This window comes from Megalops cyprinoides, chromosome 6, assembly GCF_013368585.1.
Source record: "Megalops cyprinoides isolate fMegCyp1 chromosome 6, fMegCyp1.pri, whole genome shotgun sequence".
Classification (NCBI taxonomy): Eukaryota; Metazoa; Chordata; class Actinopteri; order Elopiformes; family Megalopidae; genus Megalops; species Megalops cyprinoides.
In genome coordinates this window covers 6,571,774-6,599,749 of record NC_050588.1, presented here as the reverse complement: position 1 = coordinate 6,599,749, position 27,976 = coordinate 6,571,774, and the positions used below count along the sequence as shown (strand labels likewise).

The 27,976-nt window shown below is 45.6% G+C and overlaps 1 protein-coding gene across 1 annotated transcript; it reads right to left on the bottom strand.

Annotated features, from left to right (window-relative positions):
- On the bottom strand, positions 1 to 27,976 carry zgc:162200 (uncharacterized protein LOC558638 homolog). The gene is made up of 10 exons (XM_036530405.1): positions 27,857 to 27,976; positions 24,507 to 24,802; positions 19,538 to 19,750; positions 17,895 to 18,047; positions 15,761 to 16,222; positions 12,878 to 13,705; positions 12,007 to 12,186; positions 5,883 to 6,034; positions 3,020 to 3,362; positions 1 to 980 (listed from the first exon to the last, which is right to left on the bottom strand). The coding sequence occupies exons 2-10, from the start codon at positions 24,708 to 24,710 to the stop codon at positions 975 to 977; spliced, it is 2,541 nt and encodes an 846-aa protein (XP_036386298.1). The 5' UTR covers positions 24,711 to 24,802; positions 27,857 to 27,976; the 3' UTR covers positions 1 to 974.

The window sequence follows — 27,976 nt, the reverse complement described above, 5'->3', positions numbered from 1 at the left end:
CCCCCCTCCCCGGCTCAGAAGCCAGGAACCTTAAGACAGAGTCACATGTCACAGACGGGTTCAAAGACAGAGAGAGGTGTTAAGGTGCCAATAACAGTCGTGGCAAAATATACAAAACATAATTGGGGGGGGGGAAAAAACAAAACAGGCAGTGTAATTTGTGCTTTATGTCCACAAACTCTGGATGTCAGTATGAGGGGTTTCTGATCCTTAAAAACACACCCATTATATCAGAATTGTGATGTGGGAGCCTAGGGAGTCAGAGGGCCATCAGCCAGACCCATCCGAAGGCTCTCCACATCACATTTACTCACTAAGCAAAACATCTCTGCTGTTACTGTAAGCCATACCCGGTCTCGCTGAAATACGCACTTACAGAGACAAAGAGCCGACCTTTAAATACAACACAGAATACTGTCAAGCTGGGCTCGAGATTCAGATCCTTCAGGATAGGTTCATTCGCTAAAGCATTGGTAGCCACTCTCAATATAAAAATGTGTACCTTCATTTTTTTTAACAATGAAAAACAAGGCGATTAGCCCTACACAGCAAGTTAGAAGTCCTTTGGAGTGGATATCTGAGGGGTCACCTCAATCTCAGTTCCGTTGTCAAAGGTCTCCAATGCAATGAATGTTGTCTGTGCTCCTCAAACTGGTGCCTCAAAACAAGCCACAAAGCTTGTCCCCTCCTGGTAAGAAAAACAGTGGCTGTGTCAAAAAGACGGGAAGTCCCTACTCTCGTTTCCTCTTCTTTACTGTGTACCAGCGAGATATGTTCTCTGCTGAAATCATCTTGTTCAAGCGGCATGTGTTGGAGGAGTGACACCCACACCATGACGAAGACAAACAGGAAGTTTTGGGGTGGGGTGGGTGGTGGGATGATTTGGGCAACCGACATGAAGGACTCCATGGAAGAGCGACAACAGACTCTGAAGAGGGAAGATGGATGTTTTTTTCCTCATGCTGAGGTTTTTTTTATCGCTGGAAAAAAAACAAGAAAGAGGGGGGAAAAAATCAAAATTAGTATTTGATGGCAAGAAAAAGCCAAGCCATGAAAGGACAGGTGAAATGAAGACAGTAACAGTACACACACCAGATGTCAGAGCGGTATGCCTGTTCTAACAACCATGCATGAGAATGAAGCTTGGAAAATGACAATCTGGATTAGAGACAACATTAATGCACTACCGTATTTTTGCAGCTACTAGCTAATGATTAGCAAAAAAGGCAGCTAAATGAATTACCACTGTAAACAAAATGTGCATAGACAGTCTTCACAAGAGACTTGTCTCAGCAAGTTATATTGCTTACTCTATACAAGTACATATTGGATGTCAGATATTTTGAGACAATGGTGGACAGCTAGAAACCAAGCCTTAGTTTAGATTGCAATGGTAATGAAGGTAAAAGCAGTAATACTTACAAAATTTAAATGTTAAGATATGCAGTTCAGAAAAGTGATCACAGGTGTCTATGGGGCATTAAAGCATGTGTAAAAACGCAAAAATACAGAGCATGGCATGTGATTGAAAAACAAACTACACTAACATATGAGGATATTAAAGGGGCTCACTGGAATTTAAATAAATGCATTGAACTGAATTGAGAAAAAAATCCTCCGTGAACAAAGGCCCATTACAGATAGCTGTAGTCGTGTCCCTGCAGATTCACATGGAACATTACACTGGCAGAGACTAGCACCTGTACAAGACCACACTGTTACTAAAACTGTTTTTGAATTTGCAGGCTATGTAGGAATCTTTTAAATCTGATTAGAGGACTTTTGCAGTCTGTACCTCATCTTTTCCATGCTGTGTGGGCGTGAGATCATGGGAGGGATTGGGGAGCATTCTGACAGGGGTCTGAATGCTGAGGGGCAACAGGTGGGTATGGAAGCTTTTTGAAGTGCTGGGGTGAAAAGGTGATGATGGTGCACAGATGAACATGGCGAAGCTGTCCCGTAATGGAAGTTGTGACCGCATGGTGGGAAACCTCAGCGCCCACTGAAAAAGCCAAAGCTACCTTCATCCTTCCCTTCTCTTGAAACAGAGAAGATAATTAGGGAGAGAGGATGAACACAGGGAGATGAGCTATAGACGGCCCTGCAAAGTCCACCAGGAACATAAGCTTAGCTGGTGTTCCTTAAAGAGCCACAGCGACTATAGCGGTGGCTTAGGGGCCCCTTCAAAATGCCTGGGTTTTTTGGAGGAATTACTTCTCATGCTGGCAGGATTTGGGCTGTTGCATGATTCTCCGGCACTGACATGGGACGAGCAGGAACAGGCCTCAGAGTCTGCGGGCAGCCTAGTCCTGCTGGTAACTGACTTTATGACGCCTTTAGTTGCCGCGGAGCAGCATGAAAGAGCCCTGCTCACGTCAGCCTCCAGTGCAGGTTCCTGCAGGCTTCTTTGGTTCAGGGTGGGTTTGGAGCGAGCAACAGAGTCGACGCCCGACGGAGACGTGCAACTGGAGCTGGTGATTGGCCGAGAGCTTAGCACAGGAGGACTGCCCCCTCTAGGAACTGAACAGCCGTTTTTCAGCTTTATACTGGAACTTCTAAAGCTGTTCCCCTCAGCAGGGTAGACTGTGCTAGGCGGTTCAACGCTGTAGCCTTTGGTAGTGCAACTAGCCCTAGGAATAGGAGGACTCACGACAGACTTCAAATCTGAGAGCCTGCTTTTTGTGTCGGCTGAGGTGGACACGCCCTGGTTTTTACCAAATGTTTCTTCACGGGAAGGAGCTGACATGGCCCTGGGCAGGGGACCTGGAGCAGCGTGGGGAAAAACGCAAGGGATACTTTCAAACGAAGCCAAGTAGACTCCAAAAGAGGGATCGTTCAAGGCACTGTCCAGTGAATGGGATGGGGCTGTCCTAGAGCAGGGCTGGCTTGGCTCACCATCATTTAGCTCTGCAGCAACGCCTTTAGCGGCGCCATGTCTCTGCGCTAAAGCGGTGTCGTGTGCAGGCTGGGAAGGAGGGAAGTCAGGCTCAGGGGGGTCAGAGGGGGCGGGGGATCTTACAGGGCTGGAGTGCAGGCTCCGGGAGAGCGCCCTCGGGTGGCTGCTGGCAGCCAGGACCGGGCTGGAGCGGGGGCTGCTCCCCAGCGGCCGCACGGGGCTCCCGCGGGGGCTCCGGGGGGCCCTGCCGGACTTGACGGCGCCCAGCTGTTTGGCCCGGGAGCGGCGGGGGCTGCTGGTGTTGCTGTGGGGCGCGTAGGGTGCCTCCAGGTCCTCCAGCCTCTGCGTGAGGGCCAGCTTCTGCTGGATGGCCATGCGGAGCAGCGAGTTCAGCGTCTTCTTCTCGTCCTCAGCCGCCGCCAGCTGCCTCTGCATCTCGTCCAGCTGCGTCACGTACTGGTCACACCTGGACCAGTCACACATGGGGAGGACACAGACATTTACTGGCTGAGATTCAACTAGGCATTTTAATGTTTTTTCAAGCCAAAAATTTGCTTCTTCCCATTTGATTTATATTTGGAAGCCATGCCCACCAAGAGCTTTCCTTTATATTTTGGAAAGTAGTGAGCAACCAAGCAAGCTTTACTTAAAGCCTTTAAGGTAAAGCTTTATTTTGGTAAAGGAAGGCAGCAAAGGAATAAGATTTGTAACCACCAGGTTACAGGTTAAAGTCCCCAGTAGGTCAGTGTTGTTGTACTCTCAAATGTGATACTGAACCCAAATAGCTCCAGTAAACTACGAGAATAAAGAATAAATGGACAAAATTTAAAATGGAAGCAATGTAAGTGGCCCAGGATAATAACATATACAAAGCAAATAATGCAATGTAACTGCAGGAGAATTACTATAATCCCGTGTGGTAACATAGATCAAAATGGCCACACAATGGCGCCATTAACACAATTTTGACAGTCAAACCTTTTTTAAGGCTCTCATAAATTCAAGTTCTGAACCTACTGTACTGTAGCATACATGCTGACCAAAATCAAACCAACAGCAAAGGATTTCATGAGGGAACACTCATTCATTCACGTTTTTCAAATGGTGATTTATACAACGGCTGTCACAACTTAAGTAGTATACAAAAAGAATTCGGAAATAGGTTTTACTACCAAGTACTTCGAAAAGTCATACCCCTTCATGCAGAAACTATTCAAACATGCAAGTACTATGCAGAATTCTGGATCACGGAACTCTATTAGAATGACTGGAATGGCTTGAATTGCTATTTACTGGGAGTGCTGTAACAACCCCTTCTAAATGAAACTGGGCACATCCCCCAATTTCATATATAGCGTTTCATACCTGTAGTGCACCCTCCGCCCCAACAGACTCACAGAAACACTGACAGCAGCCCACACTCACCGCCCTGCCAGCATTACACAGGCAGTTCTGAGAGTACTTAAATATCAGCTCGGTCATTGCTTCAGCGTAAGCCATACTCTCCTTGCTGTAAAAGATTCTTTCAGGATGGCATTCAATTCAATCAATGGCAGAGCCAAGCCTGGATACAGTACATCCAAAGAACAATTACATTAACGACCATTTTCCCCCTAAGTGTCCTTACAGCAGCAGACTGACCTCAATGGAATTGTGCATAACAAAAAATGATGCAACATTAGAGGACAGTTGGGTGTTGCAAAACAAGAGGGAAACAAAGGGAGGGGTTGATGTTGCAGAGATATGGTATTTTTAATGCAGAATCCGATACTTATATCCAGAACACACTGCAATCTTTAGTGCAATAAGTGGGCATGTCCCATTCCCATTAATGCAATGCTGCACTTGAGGAACCTGTCCAACCACTACTGTGACAAGCCTGTCAAATAGGAGGATGAATAGGGAAAACGATCAAGAACCAAAGCAACAATATTATGGCTGCTCTTTTTCATTTTGCGGCCCATTTTAATCTGAATCGCGGTCTGCCCCAGGTCTCTCCCACGACCTTTGATCCGATACGGCTCTATGCGGTCTGACCTGGGTGACGGGTTTGGACAGGGACGGCACGGGAGGTTTGTGTGTGAGCGGTAATCCATGTGCTGGAGGGGGTTGCAGAGGGGGGAGGGGAAAGGCGATAATGTGATTAGACCGCTCTTTTAACAGCCAGTCCTGTGCTGCTGTGAGTGACGGAGGACTGACTCCTCCCTCAAGTGTTACTCTAGCAAAAACCTGCTGACAATACAGCCTGTCATTTTCACTCCAAAAAGGCCAAGATGAAAGACTAGCTATAGTTCTCCAGCCCATTCCCTGCAGTGAAATATTTAAGGCCTTACAGTGGCATTACAGTGACAACTGGCGGTTGTTTCTTTTACTTTTAGCAGCCAACTGTGGATAAAATGTTTACATCACAATAACATCAGCGTGTATCATATCAGAAACCACTACAAGTCTAGCAAACAGAATGCAACAGCCTTTTAAATGTCCTTCCCCACTTCAAATCCTGTCTCATCAAACCCACCCTTTTAAAGCTATTCTTATCTTAGCAGACCAGCTAAGTTTACAGAAACCGGACAGTGACACTGCTTGAATGCAGTGTCCTAACCCATCCATTTGTGGATCCTTGTTGCATATAGTTGCGTAGGTAACATATGACGTGCTGATGTGGATCACCACATGCACATATTCTAAAAAGCAGCAGACAGGAGGCTCACAGCCCTTTCAGCCATGGGTGCACACCGCCCAGAGAACGGATGTTTAAGATGCCTAACACAGGTGTACATTCAGACACATCCAGAGGACAACAGCGCCATCGGCTGAGTGAATGAACTTTGACCCACAAAAGGCCCTCCTGACTGAGCTGTGTTTCCTTACCATAACGGTGTGGTTTTGGACAGACCTATGAAGCACGAAGACGGCGTTTTCTTACTTTTTTCGGGAGAAGCTTCCACTGCGACCACAGAAAGAGTCAGAGTGAGGATGAACTGACCTGCTGGCAAACATGACGCGGAGCGATGAGAAGGTGGCGGCATCCTCCTTGAGCGCTTTCAGCTCGTTCCTCAGCTTCACCATGGTCTCCGACACCAGGCTCTTCTCCGCTTCATATTTGGTCTTGAGTTTCGTCAGGGCCACCTCTGCGGCCTTCAGAGACAGAAAAGCGGAAGAAAGAAAACCGAAGAAAACGAGAGACAGAGTTCAGGCATCAAGAACAGCAAATTAGCTCTGCAGGAACTGTTAAAAGGATTCATTTAGTAATCCTTTTGCAAGCCTTCATCTGATGGCCAAAAGTCCATTTCCAAAACCTCCCTCATTGGTTATCCAGCACCTTGTTACCATGTTTTGAATGCATTAGGCTTCGATGTCCCATGGCATTTTGGTGGAGGGGTTGAAGCTTATGCTAAAGCCTTTACAAGATGGCACCTTATACCACAGCTGCAAGTTTAAATAAAGTTTTATTTAAACTTTTTTGATGGGTTTGTGGGTTCTTTGTGGTCATTTATAATACATATACTTATGAATACATTGGAATACATAAATATATGTAAATTTATAAATTATATGTACTCATCTGGACAGAACATAAAATTAATGGTTCAAATTACAATCCATCCAAATCCAGCTGAACACTGGTTAATGATCACCAGCATGAAAGTTAAGTTAGAATTTACAAAACAACAAAAACAGGGCCATCTACAGCTCATCTCACTGTTGAGTGATTACCATTTTCCCTTCAGCATGCACGGTATGTGTGCACAACAGCAGTCCAAAACAAAAATATTCAGCTTCCTCTGTCTGGCCAGAGTCTCAGTAGGTGCAAAGGTGACTACTGACAGATCATAACAGAAACCCAGTGAACAAACAAGTCCTAACAAGTCCTACTGCCAAATACCTCCAGTCCTGGACTCCAGAATCAGCATCATGTGACCTTATATGCGACTAAACCAAAACCAAAAGCCAACGTCATCATGTTCTTTCATGACCAGGAAAAAGACCACACGACCATGACCACATGAAATCACCATGACCACAGATGCTCTGTCACAACCTTCTGATCTACAACAGGCACTTGTTCTTTGAATTATTCCTGAGAATATACTAGGTTGTGATCACTGTAAACCGTAAAATCACCTGCTTCACATGCCAGACAGCTGAACAGAATTCAAGTTTTCATTTTTCAGTGGTGAAGTACAGTAATCTCACTCACGTTTGTTAAGCTTCTCAGAGAAGTATGCGACAGGCTTGTTTTCTACACCCACATTACGGTGCAAACGGCCAATTTAAAAGGGTTTATTAATTTGGGAGCAGCCAACACTAGCTCACCAGACAGTTTGGCGTTCAGCTTAGTAAATCCTAGCAGACTGTTCTATTCAACAGCACCTGACTGATTGTTTTATAAGGTTAGGTAAAGGGGTCTGAGAAGGAAAATACTGGTGACGCAGTTTCTCAGACTCGCCGTCACCTGATCAATCTTTGTGAAATTCCAGGTGCGTTTTTCATTCCGAAAGGCATGCCTTTACATGGGTGCAAAACAGCAAGTAGAGCTTTCTATAGTCACTGCCACTGCCTACTGTCTCCCAAACCAGTAAGAGACTACAAATTCACTGCCATTTTTTTTATTATTTGCATTGTGAGTGTAGTATTTTTGTACTGAAATATTTTCCAGGATTTTTACACGATTACCTTTTTGTTACGGGTCAGGGAATAATTCCCTGTTTTCCAGAGATTGACACTTGTGGTTTTTGTTTTTTATATATTCTGGTTGTGAAATGTACAATATTACATACATGTGCACAGAGATCCTCTGGTCCCTTCTGCTGTGCTCAATAAGCTCTTGTTCCAGGATACAATGGATTTTTTTTTCTCTGACTTCTCAGAGAAAACGCTTCTCAGCGTTGATCAGGTACTGTCATTGTTTAATGGTGACAATCTCTCCAATATGAACATCATGATGATGCTACAGTAGTTAGCCCTAGATTATAGACAAAGGCACAGATGAGGCATTTAACATACTCCATTTGAGGAGCTGGAAATGGCAAAGGATATCATCCAAATTACTGCAGACAGTATGATTAGTTCAACCTCAGCCAACCAGGAACAACCTGTTACAGCCAAGAGGGAGAGTCTGTGGTAACAGAGGGGACAAAACATGGAAATACTGCTGTGCTTATGATGGTCCTAGAACATGTTTACATGGCACTGTCTCTGGGAGAACATGTCGAGCGCTGAAGACATAGCTCACATTCCTGAATTTCTTTGTCACAAAATAAACATGACTGCCAAGTTTTCATAGTTGCACCAAGAACAGAAAAATCTAGGAAATGTGACCAATCATCCTGGTACCTTACATGGTGAAAAGAACAGTTTTCTATGGCTCTCAAATGACTGAGGTTTCTAAACTATTCCAAAGGTTTTCTGCCAATGTTGTTTGGTCAGATTGTGTCGCCTCAGGAGACACTAACAAGACCATAACATATGAAGAACTGAAATATCAAGACTAGTATGTTCTGCAGTGGTTAGGTGAATAGCCTCAGATAGATATGCAGTCATAAGCATGACAGTCAAAAAATACTTCCGTGCTTCAGTTTTGGCAATTAAACCACAAAGACAAAAACAAGTTAAGGAGTCAGTGAAACAGAAGGTATCCTCTCAAGGTTTTCCTGACCCCTGCCAGGTATGATAGGGGCCACATCTGCGGAAATGTCACTCAATGTGACATTGCTGTCACATTGCTGCGGAAATGTCACTCAATGCCACACGAGCCTTTCCGATCCTCACGTCTTCCACATCGACGGTCGATTTACACAGGGTTTAAATGATACTGCTGCATTCCTCTGTGGTCAGGGGTGTCCCCCTACACCTCCCCTGCCGTCCCTGTGCGACTTTTCCCGCCCTGCACTATCGCATAGCTTGGTGCTATTTCCGTCTTGTCGCTAGGCGATTTCCACCCTTACAGAGTAGGAATGCATTCAAGTGGAATGGCAGCCCAACCCGCCAACAAACTGGGTCAGCAGCACAGTTCTGGTGCAGAGGTTCAATGCAACAACCAGGCATATCATAAATCCATAGTTGCATGACTTTGGCCTCAGATATCTATTCAGCTAGACTATTGGGGGCTCCAGACTTTGTTATGATGTCAAAAATAAAAACACTCAACCACATCACAAAGTTCATTTTATGACTGAAACAGTAAATGCTCTTCTTTCAAGGTTGAGTCTCTGTTCTTTAATCAAACAGTGCTAACTACCCCCACCCTTCATTTTCTTTTAAAGGTGAACTGAGGTCTGCAAAGCAGGTTTTAACCAGCCATACTCTGGTTTCCTCTGGGATGTCATAATTACCCTGTTGTTGACTGTTGATTGACTGGGAAAATCCCAGAAAACTTTTCTTTGGTCTTAAGCACTGAGATGGGAACACATGAGAAAAGTAGCACAGATCTTTTCACTGGCTTGCTCATTATATAAAATACCACTGACTACATTAATAAGCAGAGAGGGTATAAAATAGTAAACGGTCCATGCGCAACGTATGACTTGGTACATTTGATGGAGTGGCAGGCACATAATGTTCACTAACAACCTGCACTGAAACTTGGTGATGTTGACTCAGCAAAGACCGCAGGAAATCATCACAGGAAACCAACAATCAGGAAGTAGGGGACTTAAAACACATGCAATCGATGGAAACACACACCAACCTCTAAGGGTAGACTTTGAAATGCAGGAGACCCAAGCAACTGGTTTATTTGGGGCACTCTCTCTTTTTCTGAGTCCTTTCCGGCATGGTAATTGAATACGCCTGCATTTCTTGTGGTAATGGCACTCTGGGCCTCCTGCAGGATGAGATCCAGTTCCTGCTGCTCCTGGTTTAGGTATCTGAGAGAGGACAGCCTTCTACACAGACTCAGAGTCACCAGCAGCAACAGCCACTCATTTCGGTGTGTCCAGTTTGTGTTCGTCCATGTGAGTTTTCAACAGAATGTTTTCTTTTGGTAAAAATTCACAGCTTCTGCTCCAGCTCTCAAAATTGGTTCCTTTTCCCACTGCGCAATTTCCAACCCTGTCAAGCTGTCCCAATCACTGTACAGAATGTTATCCATGTAGCCTCTGGGACTAACTCATACACTGGACAACATATCCTGTTATGTGCTTTAATTATACCAGCAACAGCGCTACGCTGGGTTTGGAATTGGTACGGCATCAGCTGTAACATTTTACTGGACACCGTGTGAGGCATTACAGAAACCTGGAAGTTATGCAATTTTTTTTTTTTTAAACCAAATAAATCTCACGCATTCTTATTTTCCAAAATAACACTATGGAAGTATTATTTTACTATGAACAAGAGCAGCCAAATCTCAAAAAACAAACAAAAAAAAAAAAAAAACCCAACGATTGGGATAACAGGATATTTAGCAAATTTATCAAATTTATAATCACCAGCTGAAAAACTGACTTAAAAGCACAAGTACAACAAACCCAACAACCATGCCGAGATGATAAACACAGCCAGAGGTACTTTAATTGTTCCATTTACTGTAAGCATTGTTTGTTTTCATAATAATACGCAAGATGTGGGCTTTAGCGACAGTTCGATGCACTGGTTTCATTCCTTTGTGGAAAAACAAGTAGGCGAACTATAGTTTGACCAATACATTTCTTGTCGGTTTCACATGCTGGGATTGTCTACTTGTTTTTCGATGAGGAGCTAAAACAGGCAGACGCCGTAGTTTTCCCTTTGTTCCTTTCCTTTTGCCAGCAGCAGAGGAATACTGAATATACACCAGAATACATCAAGTATGTATTCTGTTGCATTTCACTCCTTGGGTTAAAGATTTCTGGTTTAACTTTGATTATAAACCAATCAAGGCATGACGAATGAGGCATGATTAATCATTAGGACATCATTTTGGATTTTCTTTAGCTTGAGCCACAGTGCCTAGCCAACCTATGTGTGAAGCCCACCAAGTACTCCTTCCGTAGGCCTCAGAGGCAGCACACCAAGCTGGCTGATTAACATGAAAGTGTTGAAAACTCCCTGTAATTTTTTTTGACAGAAGCGGGTCAAACGCGCTCTGGCTCATGTGGAAGACTCACAGACTCATTAAGGGTGCCACTGCAGACCTCTGTAGGTTGGGGCCAGCTCGCATTCAGACCCCACTATCATTGACAGCGAGACAATCAATTTACTGCACTGCTTGCCTGCTTGGCTCCACTGAGAAGGCATACTAAGCAGGAAGTAGAACCCAAATCTGAGGTGATCACAGTTCTGTGACAGTTGATCAAAGAACAGGACGCTACATTAGGACATACAAACAGTCAGATGCGAGATCCTAATCATTCAAACAACACGTGGTCACATGATTCAGATACGAAACAACTGCACTGGACTCACTGAGAAAAGTGTGGCTGAGTGCAGATGTCCCTGTAACAGGCTGATTGTTTGTCCCACTGCTCACATGTGCAAGCATTCATAAAATTCATAATCTGAATTCTAATTAAATGGCTCATTTGAGCTGATTATAATTCATTATGACTTCATTACGACAACCATAAATCAATAAGACTACTGGATGCTGATCTGATTAGAGGAAAAACTGAATAACTGAAGGGAAAAAAAAATCACTTTAAATGCACTCACCTCTCATAACTGTACAAATTATGTTCTGTATAATATATACTACTATACTGACACTCTACAGCCTTTGCACAGATAACACAATATACACTGTTGTCGGAGGTTTCTATATGTTCTCGTAATAGACTTCCCTCTAGCCCTTTCCCTCCTATCCCTATCCCTCACGCAGAGGCTGAGGCAGTAATTTTACAACATGTATTTTTAAAGCCATGTGCAGAGCAGCTTTAAATCCACACTGCTGGAGTGTTCTGTCCACTGCTCAGCCATCAATCAAACCAAAGTGAATTACATAAACCCTGGTCACAACAGAACAACCTTCTAGAAAATAACAACGGTGACACTGTTATTGACGGCAATAATAATATCATAATAATATCAATAATGATTATCTGTCATGGAGTCCGGCACTTCAGGTGCCATATTCCAGTTCTTGCAATACAGGAGGTGCCTTCACGGTGGTGGTGGTGGTGGCGGGGTACCTGTTTGTTGGCCTTCAGGACAGTCCTGAGAGTTGCGATCTGCTCTCTCTTGGTGCTCAGCAGGGACTTGAGCTTCAGCACCTCCTCCAGCAGTGCGTCTGTGTCCCGCTCGGTGTCTGGGGCACCCCGGCCGGACGGGGAGGGCAGAGTCCCCCTCTGCCTGCACAGGTCGACTGCCGCCTGCATTATCGGATATTCACATTACATCACACGGCACTCATGTACATTAGTGAGGGATGGAGCACTATCTAAACTGCATTTTGTGTAAAATAATTGCAAGTTAAGAGGGAGAAGTAGGTCAAAGCAACAAAAACAAGCACTGATTAAGCCGAGACGCCACACATGACCCAAATACCCCAGCAAAAACCGACAGTCAAGCGAGACATAAAGACAGCTTCTGGCACTTGGACTGTGAAGTTTTACAAACATCCTTTCCCAAACAGTGTGTGCCAAGCTTCTTAAAAGTTCTATGGGCAGGGAAAAATCATTTTATACATAGATTTACAATCCTGTTAAACATGTTTTATTTCTGGGCAATGGTAAAAACAGATTTTTTATCTTGATGAAGAGATGTACCAAACAGACACATCTTGAGTACCCTCTCAGGCTGGGGGACTTAGGGCATGTAACAACTGGTAAAATGACGACCTAAATATCAGATAAAATCCCACGCCCTTCACTGAACATGATACCAGCTGAAAAAGGACACCTGACAACCAACTCTGCCCAATCTACATCCTACATCACTGCTGAGCATCTCATCCCTGAAGTTGGCACTGAGGCACAGCATGCTTATAAGTGCTACTGTGCCTAGTCCTCCTGCACCATATGCTTCATTACACAAAGATTCCACAAAGAGGTCCTTGCGTACCTGGAGATGCTTCATCTGGCAGCGGATGACGGCCACCAGGTTGCGCACGTTGGTGGGGTCCCTGAAGTCGAGCGTGGGGGATCCGGGGCAGCTGCTGACCCCGGCGCTGACGGGCGAGGAGTCCCCGCTGCCCCCCGTGCTGCCCCCGCTGTCCGCCTCCTGCCCGTGCAGCATCTTCCCCAGGAGGTCCGAGGAGCGCCGCTTGCGCAGGGGCCCCGGGTGCTGGCCCCGCGTGCCCGCCCGGTAGTAGTCCAGCGTCACCCGGTTGGGCGTGAGGTTGTTGCACATGCAGATGTGGTGGTAGAGGTTGGCCAGCTCCTCGGAGAAGGCCAGCAGCTCCTCCTGGGCCACGGTCAGGTGGCCCTCCGAGTCGGTGGCCACCTTCCGGGTGGCGCCGATCTCCTTCTCCAGCTCGGTGATGCGCTCCTGGTCCTGCCGGCTCGACTTGATGCACTGGCGGATCTTCTCGGCCAGCTCCTGCGCCTCGCCCCTCCAGCGCTCCTTCTCCTGGCGGTAGCGGCCCTCCAGGGCGGCGTAACGCTCCCCCGCCTGCTTCAACTCCTCCCTCAGCTGCACCACCTCCTCGCCGGCGGCGCGCATCCGGCACTCCAGGACTTCGGCGCCGGTCACGTCCACCTCGTAGTAGCCGTCCCCGTTTTCGAGCGCCCCCCGCTGGGGGGGAGCGCACCTGCGGCCCTGCAGCGTTTCCAGCTGCTGCGCGAGCCTCCCCGTCTTCGCCTGCTGCTCAGTCAGGGCCTCCCTGGAGAGCGCCAGCTGCCTCTGCAGGTCCTGCACTGTGGTGGCCAGGGTGGCCTTGTCCATCTCCGCCTGGGGGACGCAGACATGCCGTTACTACAGTGATCAGTGTGTTAATATTACCAACACACATCAATGCATTTGGAGTTTAGGTAAACAGAGGTAATCCCCACTTAGGCATAACAAAAGAGCAATCATGAGAGCAAGAGCAATCAAGGAAAAGGTCATAAACATAACCTCTAAATGCTGTTCCAACAGCTTCAATACTGTCATCTTCACATGACAGAAAACAGGTAGCATATTAAAACATCTATGTACAAAAAGCAAGCCAACCAATGTAAATTATTCATGTTCAGAAGCACTTAAGGCAGCGAATGTGTGCGTAACCCTATGAAATAAATTGCAGCTTTTATGAATGCCAGTAAATGAACTCCAGTCGCAACATCTACTGTAGGCAGAGGTTGCATAAAGTGCCTTATAAAACATGGATTTGTGTAGAACTCCTGAATTATGAATTCACATGCAGAAAATAGAATGATGACATCATCTGCATCGTTAACTGACTGCTATGCCACAGGCCACTGGCAGAGCATGTTGTTATCAAGGTAAAGATGGCTATCATGATTCCTAGTTTCGAGCTGGTGCTGATGAAATGCAATCTTTGTAATTCAGTGACAGATGCCCTCGCTGAGGGGAAATGACATTTAGCACAGGATGTGGTGACTCGGCTGACTTAAACAGGAAGCTGCTTTGCTTAGCAGACAGTCAGTGATGCCACACCTAAGCCAACTGAGAACAAAAAAAAAAAAAAAAAAAAAAAAACCAAACCCGGAAGAGCCACCACAATTTAAATCAAACTGTGATACACACAGAGGCATCTGACTCATGGCAGGCTCTCTAAATCCTCCGTCTGAGTACTTAAAAACCATACAGTCTATCTAGGCAAACGCTTACATGCATTTGTACAGTCATACAATCAATACCAAAAAAGACATAGCTTTGGAAAACAAGACTGACAAAAAATCGGAGGTTTAGGGATTTTTTTAAGGAAATCTTGATACCGAGAGTAATTAAATAGAGGCACTACTTGGTCATCACTTTGGAGTTGGGTTTATCAAGAGAATTTTCTTCAGGTGACCAATACTGAAATTAGTGGAGCACGGAGGGAGCCCCTTCTTTACTGTGATGTGAACTATGCATTGACATATTTATGACAGTGTGCCAATGCATTTACCAGCTATCAGCCCTTCACTTTAAACAGTCAGAATATTTACTCTATGTGAAGCATCTGGCACAACAGTATCATGTATTGTATTACAGCTGACTTTTTACATTTGACATTTAACATGCAAATGTATGAAATGCAACACAACATTACTCACATCTTCAGAACTAATAGTGGCAAATGAAACATTATCCATGTATGACACAAACAGTATACTGTTAGATACAGATGGATATTGGAAATTCAAGTAATTTCATTTACCCTTCTCTTTAACCAAAAAGCACACAAATCAAACTCAGCTATGCTACTGCAGAAAAGAACATGATTTCTGCTTTTAAAATCGGAAATGTTGCCAATCTTGATACTTAAAGATACATTTCACTCAGAGATGCACTAAACACTGGCAAAGAGACAGTTCTCAAACGCCATAAGAGCAAAACTGGTTTATTTGGATTCAAAATTGCGTGTTAAAATTCAAAAGTATTTATTGGCATAAATTCCACATTTTTAGCTATGTGTCCAAGCAGGTAAAGATATGCGTTTACGGTACACAAGCCGCCTACATCATCCAACTAGCGTGTGCCACATAGAAAGTATGAACAGATGAGGGTGCGTTGCCTTTTGATCAGTCTGTAGAAACCCTTGTAGCTATTAAGAACGCATCAGAGGAGCACTAGGAACAGAGACAGTGGCAATTAGGCAGACAAGGATTTTGACCTCCTGAAAGACCAAGATAGAAACCACTTCCAGAATTAGGGTAATGCATTCCTGCCAATTTAAAAATATGAATGCGTCACTGATTCTGAACTATCAATGGTTGCAGAAGAGAGGACCCTGATTGGTTCATTCGTGGTTTGTGCTCTGGGATTGGCTGTGGGCTCTATCGGAGGCGGATCCGGTACCTGCACCAGCTGCTGCTTCAGCTTCTGGCTGTCAGAGAGGTGGAGCTCGCTCAGCAGGTCTGACACCAGGCCCGGGGCGGGGGGCCGCAGGAACAGGTCGCTGTTACGGGGGGTGGAGGAGCGTTGGTGCCCGTTGGCCTTGGAGTTGAGCGGGTGGTTCCCCGAGCCGGGGGTGTAGCCGCTGTCCTGGTCCTCGCCCCGCCCTTCGTCCTGGCTCTCCTCCAGCTGGTCCAGGTGGAGCTCCAGATTGGAGGCCGAGCAGAAGGGGTTGGCTGCCATGGAGGAGAGCTCCCTCCTCAGGCTGTTCTTCTGCTCACGCTCCTCCTTCAGGGCCTCCAGTGCCTCTTCCAGCTGCCGCTCCGCGATCTCCCGCAGCCGGCCGGCCTCCTCCAGCTGGGCCCGGAGCAGTTCCTGCTCCTCCTCCTTGTGGGTCAGCTCCAGCTTCACGGCCTCGAACTCCACCTGGGAACGCCACCACCATGGCAGGAGAGCGCGGCAGAGGGGGCAGAGACAGAAGGGGACACAGGGACGACACTAATGTTAGCCATAACCACCCACAGACACGCAACAGCAGAAAAAGCCTACTTGTTTGGGCACAGAACTTTGCTGTGGCATTGCTAGAGCACAGCAGTTCTTTCAGGTTGCAAGAACTCCGCCTTCTGAACAAGATTCTTTCAAATTAGAAGCACTAAAAGCACGATGCTCTGACATTCCTGTCCTCTCATTGGTGATATCTGATTACACCTTACTTCGCTTAACTCACTCCTGCTTTAAGAATTTCAAACATGTGAGGGTTTATCCAATTTGCAAGTCATGGGAGGAATCGGTGGGGCTGGGACTGCTAAGCTGGAAATTTGGTTTATGCGTGACCTGGGTAAACAAAACGCTCTCCGATTGTCCATTGTCATTTCTTCTTGAGAGTAGCTATTGTTGCCACTCAGAAAAGGTTGCACCAAAACAAAAAGGCTTGTGTTCATTGGACTGCTGAGGAAAACAGTCATGAGACACCAACAACAACTCAGCTCCTTTCACAAACAAGGGCAGTTACTATTTACAGGAATCATCAGGATTCACATTAAACCCTCAGACATTAAACAAGCACAGATTTATCTGATTGATATCCTTACTTTGATTTTGTTTGGCTTGAATACTTTGTAACAATGTGCAAATGCACACCTTAAACATTTTTACACATTGTTAAGTTACACTATAGAGTGGCATGGTCAACAATAATGCTGTCAGAATCACATAAGCAGGGTGCAAAATACTTGTGTAAACTCTTGTGATTTTCTCAGAGAGGGTGGTGCAAATTAGGTTTAAGTACATTAAATTTAAATGAGTCACCTCATGATTTACAGTGAAAGATTAGCCGCATAATCCTTAACGTTCAAAATCGGTCAACACACATAACATTATGTTTTGGCGACCTGCAATTTCGCAGGGAAAAAAGCTTTTCGTGCAGTGTGGGATAATGAAGAAACCGCTCCTTCTGACAGGGCCAACACGATAACACAGCAACACCCACTGAAAACACAATGCCTAAAGGCCCACAGGCCCGCTAGCAGCCTCCTCTTACTCATTAGCCATTCATTCCTGCCACATAGTGAGTCATCTATATCTAGAGAGACACCAGACAGCAAACCCTATCACTTTTCCTTCATTACCGTTCAGGGTGATGTACGCAGATGACAAAAGGTTACAGGAAATGAGGATCTCACTGCTGCATGCATAGACAGCTAGTTAATTCAAATGGCCATTCTCTACTGCAAATCATAATTATAAGAAAATATTTCACATAGTAAGCTCCCTAAGACCACTTCTGTCTTGGAATATTGCACTAAGGCAATAATGGCAATTTTTAGATACCTCAGAATTTCAAAAATGAACTTCTATTATTCACACTTTTGAATTTTGTTAACCCGATTTCAAAACCATCCTGCCAATGCCAATTTAAAAAGAGGAGAGCTGGTTTCAGGGGAAATAAGGCAGGTTTAAGTTTAAGCAAGTGGGTGATAAAACAGAAAATGTGTTTGAAGTACTGCTTGAAATTTAGTTAGGACATTAGGAATTGAGGATTTTTGCAAGGGACAGCAAAAGGAGGTGCCTTGACAAGGCCCGGGAGGCGGCGTCTGACCTGGTTCTCCTTCAGCGTGGAGACCTGTTTCTGCAGCGAGATGTTCTCCTCCTCCAGCTCGCTGTTGTCCTGTAGCTGCCGCATCTCTCGCACCTTATACTCCTTAATCTCTTCCCTCAGGTGCCCCTTCTCCAGCTCCAGACTTTCACACTCCTGAGAGGAAATTTCAGGGGGGGGGGGGGGGTGTTAGTAGGAGGGTGATAGTTTTAGCAGTATATGCACATCCCATGGATTTTATGGTTGCTGTATAAAGAAAGAAATTTAAGACACATTAAATAAAAGGCCAACCTTAAAATGAGACAGAACATTTGGTGTGGGAGCACTGTAACAGAATAAGGGTATTTAATGTTTCCCAAAGGTTAGTATTCTCGCATGTCAAAATGACAATGGCAATAGTTGTGTTGCGTTTCTGTGACAGAACTACTCAGAGCATGCGACTCTTATGGGCCTGTGGACTGGGATGTGAGGTGACTGCTTTATTTCTGATTGGGTAAGATTCACCCAGTGACAGGACAGAAATTCCTGAGCTGCACAACTTGAAAATAAATAAACAAACAAGGGTGAGGAGGAGGGAAAAAGGGGTGGTGTATAATGCCCCAGACATTACAACAAGAAGAAAACAAAACACCCTGTGGAACAGAAGCCATGTTGTACTTCACATATTACATAGCAGGATGAAAGGATGGAGTCTGACTTTGAACTACTGACTTCAATGGCTGCATTACCACAATGGCTGCCACTCCAGAACTGAATAATTCATCTTCCATAAAGTCATTTGCAGAAGCTCAAAAAAAGAGAGAAAGGAACAGACGCCAAACTCATGGGAGTGAACTTCAGCTTTGGATCAGCAGAGGTTGGGTCCATTTAATCTTCGCCTTCTCTAAACCAACAAGAGATGGGTCGGAGGCGCTGAGCACATATGAAACTGGAAAAAGGGCAGCCCCCCCCCCTCACGCTCTGAAACCGGCTGCACTCTGCCAGGAGGTGGTTCTGCCACAGCTGGCGGGGCGAGGACGGCGGGCACACAGCAGTCCCCTTCACCACGGGAACGGAAACACCCCGAGGCATCCAATCACAGTCGGCCACGTCTCAGTCTCTGCACGCCGCAGACTGAGCTTTGAGACCTGCACCTTTCGACTGCGGGATGGAGGGACCGCAGGCTCCAAGAGAGTCTTGTTTTGCTGTTATTGCTTTAACTCAGCAGCATCCACTCAAAATACCATGATTGTAACAGTAATACACTTTGCTAATAATGAACCTTTCCAATAACAATAACAAGTAACACGATAGTACACTCAAAATTCATTTTATTCTGCATGTGTCATGTAGGACGCTCTCAACCAAATGTTTATTCTAGCATCACGTTAATGATTCAATGCATTAACTACGCAGTTTTAGGATTAAACTCATGTCATCATCAGGCCTATATATTAACGCTTTCAGTCTCAATGCTAAGACTGTCTTTAAGTGTCAATTCTGCTTTCGTGAAGGACGACAAACTAAGGCGGACGTGACCTACGCAGGTATTGATAGATACACCAAGTGATGTTCTGACTAGCAGCGGACATCGCAGTGGAATGAAGACAAACAGCTATAACAGTGATGAAATGTGTATACGCGTGTGTTTGTGTGTACGGGCGTACCTTCTTGAGCTGGGCGGACAGCCCTCCCAGCCGTTCGTTGTCGCCGAGCGCGTTGGCCAGCGTGACGCGCGCCTGCCGCAGCTCCCCCTGCAGCTCGTCGATGCGCAGCGCCATGGCCGCCTCCTTGCTGGCCGTCTCCTGCAGGAGGCTCTCCTCCCTGCTCTCGCCATCCGCCGCCGCTCTCTTCTGGCTGCTCACCGAGTCTGCCAGCGCCTGCGGGGACGAGCGGACAGAGGGGGCCTTCATCCTCATCCTGTCTGCGCGCCAGCACCGTGCGCCGCTAACCTTTTTATACAGGCCGCTATCCCCCCTCCTCCCACACTGTAATTCGTTTAGCCTGTTCATCTGCCCCAGCAGCTAACCATTCTGGGTAATGTGTCCCAGGGTTTCCTGTAAACAAAAATATTGGTCAAAACGTGGACGTTCACGCCGCTTGCTGAAAGTTAGGGGCAAGTGACGCCAGTACGTGCAAGTTCCAGAGCACTGCATGTAGCATTGCGGGGCGCCGCTGAACTTAAGCAGCCATGAGAAGGTGGCAGCACACAGCATTTTCAGTTGTATTAAGAAATAAAATGTTTGGTTTCATTTTTGGTCAGGAAAGCTCCTTCAGTATGAGAGGGTCAGAACAGACAGCCGGCAAAACCGGTTCCGTTGTTTTGTGTCTGTTCTATAAAAATAAATTTAGACTTTGCGAATTGTACTCCTTCTGTGGGCATCTTCACAGGGTTGATGAAGTTTATCATGCATTCGTGGCATTCTGGGAGTGACATTAAGCATTGCAAGTCAGAGCTCTGCTCCTCTTAGCACAGGCAATTGGCTCCAAAAGCCTCTTCTCTGTTTAACCGCGGGTATCATGGCCTTAACCAATATTTTACAATTTAACAAATAAGTTTTTTGTTGTATTTATTCTTACCAATGCTTTGCGCTCGCATCCCTGGCTGCTGAGCTCTAAGTAAAGTAACAGGGGCTTAGACCCACAACTCACGGACAAAGACAAAGGACAACAGCTGCGAGAGGGTGAAAGCCCGCCCCCTCAAAGTAACGCCGTCACAGCGGTGACGTTGCTCGCGTGAAACAAAGACGCTCGTTTATGGGTCAGCGAGCCTGTGACCCCCAGGACAATGTGCGCCCGACGGATCCTGCATAAACTGCCACTGCTGCGGCCTGGTCTGATCTGATCTAATCTAATCAAATTCTGGTAGGCTGAAGCTCAGGTGCCTGTTGGCCAGGCAGCTGCCATGCAGTTACAGCAAGCTTTTCCATATGCACGGTACAAAGATAAGGATGCATTAAATAGCTAAAAAAAAAAAAAAGATAATAATTACAAATTCCTGAACCTGCTGCCACATGGGTGGCAGGCAGTCGAAATCCACGGCCTCCTTGTGAGCAGGAAAAGCTTGTATTCCACGAGCATGTGACAAAAGCGAGTGAGAACAGCTCCTGTATAATTTATGGCGGGAGCAGTGAGGGAGAGGGCCGATACCTGCGTCTCCCATTCCACGCAGATGGGAGAGGAAAAGCGATGCCCCACATCTCTGGGCCTGCTCTGGTGGTGTGCCTGAGATTACGCTGCCTTACACACGCAGCCAAAAGCACACCGTGTGGACACTGGGAGAGACAGAGGAGAGGCCAAGAACTTGGGTCACTGTCAGAATTGTAATTTTAGCAGCCCTGCTATCAGAACATGTTCATTTCATTCCGGATGTCTGCTGCAGCGATCCAATGGACAGATTTAATAGGTTAAATAGATCCTGGCCCTTTGCCACTGCAGCCAATACGTGGTGGGTATTCAGGTGCAGAAAGGATTGGGTGCGTCTTTCTGGCACTGAATGAGCCGAGGGGCCTGCTTGATAAATGCTTGAAATCCCTCAGAGATTTGCGCTTTAATGCACAGCACTGCCTTGTGCTTTTTAAATTTTACATTTGCGTGCAGAGGATACTGGGTGAAATAAACCTGGGCAGACCGAGTTCAACCGGTTTCGCTACTGCAAGGGAAATGCTGGTTGTGTTGATCTAGCAGCCAGAAAGATGGCCACTATTTCCTTGTGTGGAGAGCAATCAAAACTGTATGAATATGACACCAACTATTTTCTTCCAAAAAACAAAGTCACATTAAAGCAAATATCCTGTATGAATTGCAACCAACAGCGCTTACTGGCAATAATGACATGCTTTGAAGAGAAGAAAAGGTTTATATCTACTCATTACAACATTGTAGCTACTCTAGCTACATGTTTTTAACAGCTAACCTAAAACAAACACTTTGTCTCTGTGAGCGAACCGACTGGCATCTGAATTCAACCAAAGCACTAGTGACGTGCTAATCATCCCTGCTGGCAAACTAGACCATCCATTCCTGTGTTTGACACACGCGTCCTGCATATCCTGCTTCACACTTGATCCTCGAGGGACAGCTCTTTTGTATGGACAGAAACTACGATTACAGAGCCCATTATGTGAAAGTGACCTAGAAACTGCATTTTTTACTACTCCTCCCACTTGTCCTTTCGCAAGTTGCAAATTGTGCCAGCCTAACCACCTTAAATCAGAGAACTTGGGAAAACCACCTTAAACAAGAGACGGAACACAGCTTCTTCCCGGCCTTGTTGAATTTTCCATCCCGGCACAGACTGACCTCAGGTCGGTGCAATAAGGGTTTAACAGCTGTTGCCCTGGGGACTGTCTGTGGGGTAAAACTGCTCTGCAGACACCCAATTCTTGCTTGACCCACTTCCTTTGATCTTCTAATCCTAGCAGACACATCTGAGGGTACTAGAACATTCCCTACTGTATGTTAACTGCTAAGTTAATGAAACCCATTTTATTTCACGTACTTAACTAAGAATATTAGTCAGACAGTACAATAAGTCTGAGCCACGCATGAATGGGTTTAGCACTGTAATATACCAGACATCAGATTTTTATCCCCACAAAAGTCAACAAAGAATTAAAACAACAAAATAAACTTTTTTTTTTTTAATCAAGCACTTAAACAAAGGGCTTGCTGTAGACATGCAGCTCTGAAAATATTCCATAATCCATCAACAATTCAATATACAATTGTTAGGAAGGCCTGGTTCGTTCTGAAACTTGTTTAGCACAAATGTTCATCTCAGAAATATCTCCGCATACCACAGAAGCCTTCCCAAACATCTCCCCATTACAATGCCTGAACAAATACTTTATTGTCCCGTTCTGCAAACAGAATTAAGATTATCCACTTTCTTTTTTCTATGCTATTCTGTTTTTCAGTGTGCGCAGCGAAGTCCATTTTTAGTTTTAGATGTTTTGTTTTTAGATTATTAATGAAAGTGGGACTGGTCTGGTAATCAAGAGTCATGTCTGAGCGTGTCTAAGTTCAGGGAGGTTAAATCCTAGCGACTCCCTCCAAGGAAAGTCAGCCGACACAAAACGATATATAATAGTCATAGTCTCCCTAGTCACAGATTCTGTGAAAAAATCAAGTGCAAAAGTTCATAAATAAAACAGGCTCGATTTAATTAGCGTGCGGCGCTGTCACAAGAAAGCAGGCGGCCATGTTCTCGGATACAGTATCAACACCACCCGTCTTGTTTTAAAAGCAGATGGCGCTGACAAGGGGCACAATACACTGTCTGGCTTTCGCATCTTGAAAATCATTGTTTTTCTTAGGACTCTGCGAGTCTAAGCCCACTGCACTTTGTCCATACCTGAGCAGGAACTCCCTCTCTTCTTACTCAACATAACAAATTCAACCCCTGCTGAGTGTAATGATAAACATTTGAAGAAGAAGAAAAAAAAACACACTTCATAAATTAGTTACAGCATTACAGTTAAAGTGGCAAGGGATTTCAAGACAAGATTAAACTGACCGCTTATTATTATGAAAAAACCTAGGCTCCTGTGCCCTCAGCTCCAAAACAGCTCTACAGGAAGTACATTCTGATGCGTTTTCATTCTTCTGTAACATGCATGCAAAGTAAAACTAATGCAGACCAGCATCCCAGCTATTCAGAAAGTGACCCCCCTGGACCAAGTACTTTTCAGCAGATGGTTCTGCCAGTGTTCTCCCTGGTGAGATTTGTGTTGCAGTACATTAAAGCTCACTGGGATTACATTCCACTGCATCGCGCTGTAGTTCCCTTGCAACCTTCTTTTGCGTGGCGCAAGAAATTTGTTTTTCCATTAGTACGTCCCTTTCTGGTATACCACCCCCCCAGACAACCGTGGCAATTCATAACGATTTGAGTCGCAATGGGGCAAACATTAGCCATCATTCCTGACTGAACACGGACCAACTCAGAGATTTTGCCCAAAGGAATGCTTCATTTGGAACAGAGTGGCTCTGGTGTCGGCGTGTTGTTTTTTCCGGCTTGCAAACACAGAAGGTGACAAGTGGGTGCTCTTGAGGACAGCCGTTCTGCCGGGAGGGGGGGGGGGGGTCGTAAACAAGGCCAATAAACCCCCGTTGTTCAGCGCCAGCAAGGAACACAGCCTGACTGGGGCTGGAGCCGGAGGAGCGGACGGAATACTCGCGGTATACCAGTGGAGGCCCATTTGAATTTACCACAGCCAGACAGAGAGACATCATCTGGTCCAGTGGAACCAAGAGGCACTCACCAACAAGAGGAACAGAATACATCTCCACAACACCAATTCTCAGTCACAGTAATAATGACTAACAACTTAAAACATTTCTAACTGGGTCTTTCATTTTTCTGAGGGCTTATTTGGCTCATAAATCAACTTGAATACACAGACACTAACCACAAGAATGTAATTCCAACCATAAGAATGTAAAATAGAAGAAGGCCAGCTAAAGAGAGAGGGTTACTGATCCGGGTTGGACTTGAGGGCTATAAGCCAGCATCACAACCTGTGGGGCCTGCTGCTACTGCATGAGTGATACTGTCAGCTGGAGCAAAACACAGCGGAAGAAATGGGAAGCACTTCCAAAAGTTAGAGGAGGGGGAGGGGTGGAGTCTCTGACCTCTTTGAGCTGCTGCAGCTCCTGCTTGAGGGCCTCATGCTCCTCCTCCAGCTGGCTGTGCTTGCTCTTGAGCGTGGCGCTCTCCTCCAGCACTGCCAGGCCGTAGCGGGCCGCCTGCAGCTTCTCCTCGTTGGCCTCCTGGAGCTCCAGGCTCAGGCGCTCCACCTCCGCCCGCAGCGACCCGGCGTCTCCGTCCTCCAGCATGGTTGGCCCCCCCCTTGCTGGCCCCGCCCCCGGCTCCGCCCGATCACCTCGCCCCTTCCCTTCACGGCCGGCTCACGCGAAGCATGCCGTCACTGCGGAGGGAGAGACAGGAGATGTGACTGAAACCTCCGCAGCCCTGCTGGCGTAACATAGAAAACGACTGCCTGTGGGTGACAGGGATGTCAACTGTTTATTGTTTAAACAGGCACACAATAATTGATCATTTTCATGGTTCTCAATAGCATTTATACCTTTATGTCCTAAAGCTCACTCATTAATTTGGACTTATCTCCCATGTATGCTTGTGGTGCCAATATTAGCTAGCTAGCTATACAACTGAAAAGCATTCAAGCCTAGTTATTTCACATGGGCCGTCTTCTAACTTGCGTTAACAAAAACATCACTTTCCCTTTAAATCTTCCAGCACAGAACTGCTTTTCAACTTCATGTGCGTTTTCATTTATTTTGACATTTTAACTTCTTTAATTAAACATTTCAGACATGAAGTAGAAACGGCAGTACATGCTGTACCCCCGGACCACTGAAGTTCCCCATTCTGATTCTACATGCTAACACAGGCAGAAGTAAATAAAGAAACATCATCGCCAACTGCTGCAACAAGAGATGGGTCGCAGCAACTGAGCAGTATTGTATTACTCAAGTCCTTACAGTCCCCACTCATTAAATCAATGTTCAGTTTTTACTCCTATCTTTCGGAATTCAGCAACATATGACACTCCATAATTTGTGCCAAAGCTGGCTGGCTCTGCATAAATAACTGCCCGTTACACTTTACTGACTACATGATTAAGTCCTTTGTCCTGCACAAACTAACAGTCAATTCATTAAGTTTTCGTGCACGCAACGCCGTGGTTGGCATGAACGCGAAATCATGAGCTAAAACAGCTTAATCCACGATTAAAGCCCTGTGGTATGTCATAATTCGATTAGCAGCGGCTAAAGTGCGGCACGGCTGGGAAGGCCGCGCACATGTCAGAAAGGTGGGAGAGTTGCGATCGGGCTTGGTCATGACGTCATTGACCGTGACTCTTCCTTACGTGCTTGGTAATCACCGTTCGCTGCAACGATTTCCTTCACGCACACAGTGAAACACGCTAACTACGATCATGACAGTTATCTGGCGGCTGCTTGGAATGGGCACACGCGTTAAGCATGTGCATTAACCAGGTCCTTCCCTCGAACCTAAATCATTTGGACTGTGCGAAATGATGTTGTTCCTCCGCATATGACCAAAGCGGTGCGTCATGGGATCACCGCTGCAAATCTTCTGAGGAAAGAAAGTGGGGAAAGCAGAACAAACGAAGCCAGTAGGCCTCTTAACAAAACAAGATTAAACGTCAAAACAGGCCATTTTTGCACGTGGAGCTCCAGCAGAAATGCGTGGATATCTAGTTAACAATGAAAACATGGTAGAAAGTTTGCTCCCTTGTTAAAGCCATTTGCCTGCTAATCAGACTCTGAGAATAGTAAGGTTTGTGTCGGATACGCTACTTCATTGTCAAGAGATGCTTGTCAGGATTCCTACAGCAATGACAATATGCTTGTTGACAAAGAAAATACCGTTCTGCTAGTTAGTAGGGAACTTACATTATTAGGACACGTTCTACACAAATCGCCATGGCAAAGAAAATGGATTTTCTTTTAGTTAACTATTTAAGACACTGGACTACAATTCCCCATCACCCCTTCAATCCGAATAGTCTGAACAAAACTCAGAAATAATTGTCTGCTTTTATTCATCAGCAATCATGTATTTGTTTCTATACTGAATAAGTAATTCAACCCACATATAATCTTGCCAGCTAAATGCCTACCGATGTGACCATTTAGCCCACTTTACCCTCTTAAACAATCATTCAGTGTTTGTTGCTACTACACAGGCGAGACTGTAGATAGACTGGCAAGGTATCTAACTTGGGTAGCTATCTTGTTAACTAGACTAGCTAGCAAGTTATGCACTGCTGGCGAAGTAGTGGTTTGAGAGCATTTGTTTGAATTTGGTAGATTGCCAAAGGTAGGGTAATGATCTTAACCTCACTAAATGCCCGTGGTAGCGCTGTTACCTCGGAGCTCAATACTAAGTACTACCTAAGAACTACCTTATGCGCAGGTTAGCTGCTGTTAACTAGGACCTAGCTGTAGAAATGTAAATTTTACGTTTCTGGTAAACTCAGTGGACGTATGTTAGACAGCCTGGCCTTGGTTATGATGGGCAACAACATCACACGGGAGCGAACATGGTTACATCGATAGATGGCCAGTTTGCTGACTAGCTAACGTCAGCTAGCAGGATTTTTGGCTGGCTGACCAGCTAGGCTAGTCGGCTAAGTTTAGCCACACAAACCGACTTCCTGTCTCGTAATGTTACTTTTTCCAGTACGACAATGACAGATAAGTACGTAATTTAACCTTAACGCAGTTAATCAAAAAAGCAAATGCTAACGTTAGCTAATTATGTACATAACGTTAGATCTACTCAAACACAGACTAGCTAGCGAGCTGAACTTATTTAGCACGAGACTATATTCAATAAATCGGAAAATAAGCTAACATTCTTATATTACTGTGGCTTCAGCATTCATTCAAAACACAATATAACCAGTAACGTTGGCACAAGGGGTATCACAACATTGAAATGTTAGTTCGCTAGCAGACTGACTGGCCAGCCGGTATCAATTAGGGTGGTGCCGAGGCAGCCCTTTGCTAATGTAAACTTGCCCACATCACTGGCAATCATAGCTAGCTACCCAGCTAACGTTTGCTACATCCCACACGCAGTATACGAAGCTAACGTTAACTTTCGTTAATGTTAGTTACCTAGCAGGCAATTCACGCTGTCTAGACTCTGTACTGCTGTTTTTGTTAACTACAGTCAAAACACGGCCAGACACATTCAAACCTCGTTGTAGCCAGCTAGCTTGTGCCAGGCAGCTTCTCACTTTCCTTGTATTCGCTCCTCCGTCGTTCACACAAAACATTCCATGTTTTAAGGTGCGCTGAATGTTTGCAAGTCTAGCTAGCCTAGGTAAGTATTTTGGTTAAGACTTCCCGTTGTTCCCACATATGGCAGTTACTCTTTTTAAATGTGTGTAGCTTCTCAAATGTAAAGTCCCTGGTTAACTTACAAGTGTGTAGCCCTTCCGCTCCGCTTCAGCTCGACAGCCCTGCGACCGTTGCGGTTCTGTGGCAGCTTTGAAAGTGCTCGCGCGCGCGGAGCACAGCGAGGACCTCGAGAGCAGTGACAG

What these genes read in the sequence shown, in the direction of transcription:
- zgc:162200 (XM_036530405.1), bottom strand. Translation starts at nt 24,710, where the DNA reads ATGCTGGAGGACGGAGACGCCGGGTCGCTGCGGGCGGAGGTGGAGCGC. An exon ending in TGTCCGCCCAGCTCAAGAAG is followed by an intron (nt 18,048 to 19,537) that starts GTACGCCCGTAC and finishes ATTTCCTCTCAG; the next exon opens with GAGTGTGAAAGTCTGGAGCT. An exon ending in TGAAGCAGCAGCTGGTGCAG is followed by an intron (nt 13,706 to 15,760) that starts GTACCGGATCCG and finishes TGCGTCCCCCAG; the next exon opens with GCGGAGATGGACAAGGCCAC.